The 3,476-nt window shown below is 45.6% G+C and overlaps 1 protein-coding gene across 1 annotated transcript; it reads left to right on the forward strand.

The window, feature by feature from the left end:
• Positions 1–904: 904 nt before the first annotated feature.
• Positions 905–3,225, forward strand: LOC115147848 (protein transport protein Sec16A-like). The gene is made up of 7 exons (XM_029690119.1): positions 905–1,099; positions 1,272–1,362; positions 1,832–2,049; positions 2,226–2,282; positions 2,396–2,510; positions 2,596–2,739; positions 3,027–3,225. Exons 1-7 carry the CDS (start codon positions 905–907, stop codon positions 3,065–3,067), a joined length of 861 nt encoding a protein of 286 aa, XP_029545979.1. The 3' UTR covers positions 3,068–3,225.
• Positions 3,226–3,476: the final 251 nt, after the last annotated feature.

Genomic DNA, 3,476 nt, shown 5'->3' on the forward strand with positions numbered 1-3,476 from the left:
GATGTCCTTGATGATCTTTTTGGCCTTCCTGTGACATCGGGTGCTGTAGGTGCCCTGGAGGGCAGCAATGTGTTCCCGGTTATGCATTGGGCAGACCGCACCGCCCTCTGGAGAGCCCTGCAGTTGCGGGCAGTGCAGTTGCCGTACCAGGCGGTGATACAGCCCGACAGGATGCTCTCAATTGTCCATCTGTAAAAGTTTGTGAGGGTCTTAGGGGCCAATGGACTATGGAAAATGATCAAATGCCCAATATCAGTGTCCAGGGCCGGTTCTTGCGGTTCTGCCGCCATAAGCGAGACCAAAAAATGCTGATCTCCGTAAAACTATATTAGTCACATTAAGCAAAATGAAGTTGAAATGACGTCTAAAATACGTATTTTCCAGACGGTGAATTTAGGTTCAATTTAGGTTCTGAATGAAAGGTGAAAATACCTATTTTCCCGAGGTTGAAAATATGTATTTTCCGGATGTTGAAATCAGGCACATTTTTGGTTCTGAATATCAGCGCTCACCTAAAAAGCCCATTTGCCACTGGTTGAGAGAAATTGTCATTGTTTTTGGGCAGAATTATGTGATGTTCTATGTGTTGTTGTTGGAGGTTATCTTGGTCAGTTTAGCTTAGAAAATGCTGCCCTCATAAATTTGCCCCCATAGGCGGCCGATTAATCCTGCCTAATGATTCAGTGTCATATTATTGATACTCAGTGTCATATTTTGGATGCTTTGTTGATGTTTATTACAGACCTATCCTCTACCTCCACCCCCACCTCCCACCATGAGCCCAGGATATCCAGGGGATCCAGTTGGTCCTCCAACACAGCTGTGCCAAGAAGCTTTACTGAGGGGAAATCAGCATCAGGTAGTCCACCCAGTTGTGGCTAAGTTCCCTCAATGCAATGAGGTGATGGGCCTGGATTTGAGCAGGAAGCCACCCAAGGTAGAGGTCTCCCTGAAACAGAGGGAGCAGCTGAGTCATCAGGGGAGCGGTGGCTTGGTGTGCCTCCCAGCAGCGAGGGCCCAGGCGGAACCCAAGCTCTCTACGGAGGCTCCAGTAGCGGCATCGTCAGTGCCAATGTACTCAGTGAGGAGGCTCCCAAAGGTAAATGCACCTTAAAATGACAGATATTTATTTCCCATGAAGCAGGCAGTATGTAGCTTATACTTTAAGATGTATATTCAAGTCACTCACCTCACTCTTATTGAAACAGTGAGGTGTCATATCATTGATAAGCAGTGTCATATTTTGGTTGTTTGGTTGATGTTTATTACAGACCTATCCACCACCACCCTCCATGAGGCCTGGATGGCCAGGGGATCCCTGTGGTCCTCAACCTGTTCCAACAACCTGCGCACATGGAAGAGGTGAGTAAAGATAGTATTTTTTAACAGCAGTGAACCTAGAGGCCTGGCATGTATGACTTTGAGTAAGCGTGCGAGTAACTAACAGGAATAGTGTCAGTTATGGAGACTGAGGCTTCAATGTTTATTAGGATGAATCTTGTCCTGGAGGCAGCGCTGAGTGGTTTCTGCTAGATTGGCCAGCTGCAATGTCAAAATTGGCTATATCGTAAGAATTGTATGGAAACAAAATGTGCATTTTGGTCTTAATTTAAGGTTAGGGTTAGGCATAAGGTTGGCATTGTGGTTAAGGTTAGGGGTATGTTTAATGTGATTTTATGACTTTGTGGTTGTGCCAGCTAGTGACCACCCTGAAAAGCTGCCTTCAGTACATGAATCATCCCAATAAATGTCAACCTGCCTTTAATCATGCTGGTGCCCTGTACTGCCTACAGAGGGCTGAGGTTGTGTCCGTTTGTCCTACTTGTCACAGATCCACGGAGCAGATACGTGGATGTCCTGGGCCAGGAATGGAAGAACAGCCCCGTGACTAAATGTCCTGCGGTCCCCAACTGCCCTGCTCAACGACCCGCGGTCCAGAGCGGACCTGCTGCTGAGCCTCTCATTGTGAGGGCCAAGACCAGCGGAGAGGGCTGGCTTGGCTTTTGCCGTAAGAAGGAGGCACTCCTGCCAGAGGATTCCTCCAAACCTGTAAGAAACCTTCTCTTCATATCCTGTCCAGAAACATTAGTGGACAAATACACAGAATCTTTGTATATTTTGCACACTGAGTTTGTAGATGGAAAATGTTTATTGAGGGATAGTTAATGATAGAGAATGGTAGATGGCTAAAGATTGACTCTCATTCCTATCATTTTCTCTGTCAGATTGTCTGGGATCCTATGCTCAACAGGTGGGTGGATATGAGCGTACCACAGGAGGAGGTATGAACTTTCAACTGACATTTTAAATCAGAGCAAAGCAATTGTATGAACTGTGTGTTATTGAATTGCTTTTACTAATTGCTTTTCAATTGTATTGATATCTATTTTTACAGAGCAAGCCTCTACCACCTCCCTCACCAATTGGGATGCACCCCCCTCCACCAATAGGGAACACAGGCTATCTGGGGGACTCTGGCAGTCTTCCAAAGGGTATAAATATTCCAGCAGGTGCCTACATGAGACTTAACTTCTCATACTGCTTCAGCCAATCAATGGTAGATGTCTGGTGTCTAAGTTTTCCTCCTACTTACAGCAGGTCTGTGGAGTGACCCTAACCCCCAGTTGAACCCGGATGGGAACATAACTGAGGCCCTCAGCCAGAGTGGCAAACCCGGACCACAGCTGTTCGTAACAGACATGTATGCTCTGATGGCACCGATGGAAGTTCCACCTGACGGTCAGTATTGGTTATAAGTTGTTCTTGCTATTCTTCTACATGCTTGATAGGCTGTTGAGCTAAGGAAAGCTCCCACCATTTTGACACCCTATTTGCTGGTAGGGGTCAGACTCCCATCAGTGCTTTTACTATGGACCTCCCAGTATGCCGTAAAGTTAGACAGCAGACTTTCTGCCACAATCTACATGATTCAGTCATTCATTCAGTCTACAATCGTATTCATTCATATTTGAGCTAAGTTGTGTTTAGAAATAGTGAGACATAGTATGTTTTTTCTCTCTCTGCAGATTCAGAGAATTCAGCATGGTGGAATGGGAACCTTGCCTAAAATGCCATGCCCAATTGTCACCCTAATTCAAGAATGATCTATCAGCTACCAAGCATGAGAACCAAAACGGCAGTTTTAATAAAAAACTAGTAGTATTTATAGCCTCTGGAATTGCCGTAAATTGTTGTGGGATAATTAGGAGTACAGCGATACCTTCCATCCCTGGATTGGAGTACGAAGTTCACAGAGGTGCAAACATATTGGCATATGGTCGTTTCAACTAGGAGAGCCTTTCTTCTAGTGTTCTTCCACTAGAGGACACCATCCACTTTGGTAAACCACCTTGAACTCAATACGATTGGTGTGAGGCATAGAGATGGATAGAGGGCGTACTTTCCACAAAGATAGAGTGTGGGCTCTCTTTCGCTCTCTATGTCTCACACCCACTGTAATGGCGAGAATCAAACAC

This window comes from Salmo trutta, chromosome 14 (assembly GCF_901001165.1).
Source record: "Salmo trutta chromosome 14, fSalTru1.1, whole genome shotgun sequence".
Lineage (NCBI taxonomy): Eukaryota > Metazoa > Chordata > Actinopteri > Salmoniformes > Salmonidae > Salmo > Salmo trutta.

Bases quoted from the DNA above. Each gene is read 5' to 3' on its own strand.
- LOC115147848 (XM_029690119.1), top strand. From the start codon at position 905: ATGGGCCTGGATTTGAGCAGGAAGCCACCCAAGGTAGAGGTCTCCCTG. The intron at 2,050-2,225 runs GTAAGAAACCTT...TTTCTCTGTCAG, and splicing joins CAGAGGATTCCTCCAAACCT to ATTGTCTGGGATCCTATGCT. The intron at 2,740-3,026 runs GTCAGTATTGGT...CTCTCTCTGCAG, and splicing joins GATGGAAGTTCCACCTGACG to ATTCAGAGAATTCAGCATGG.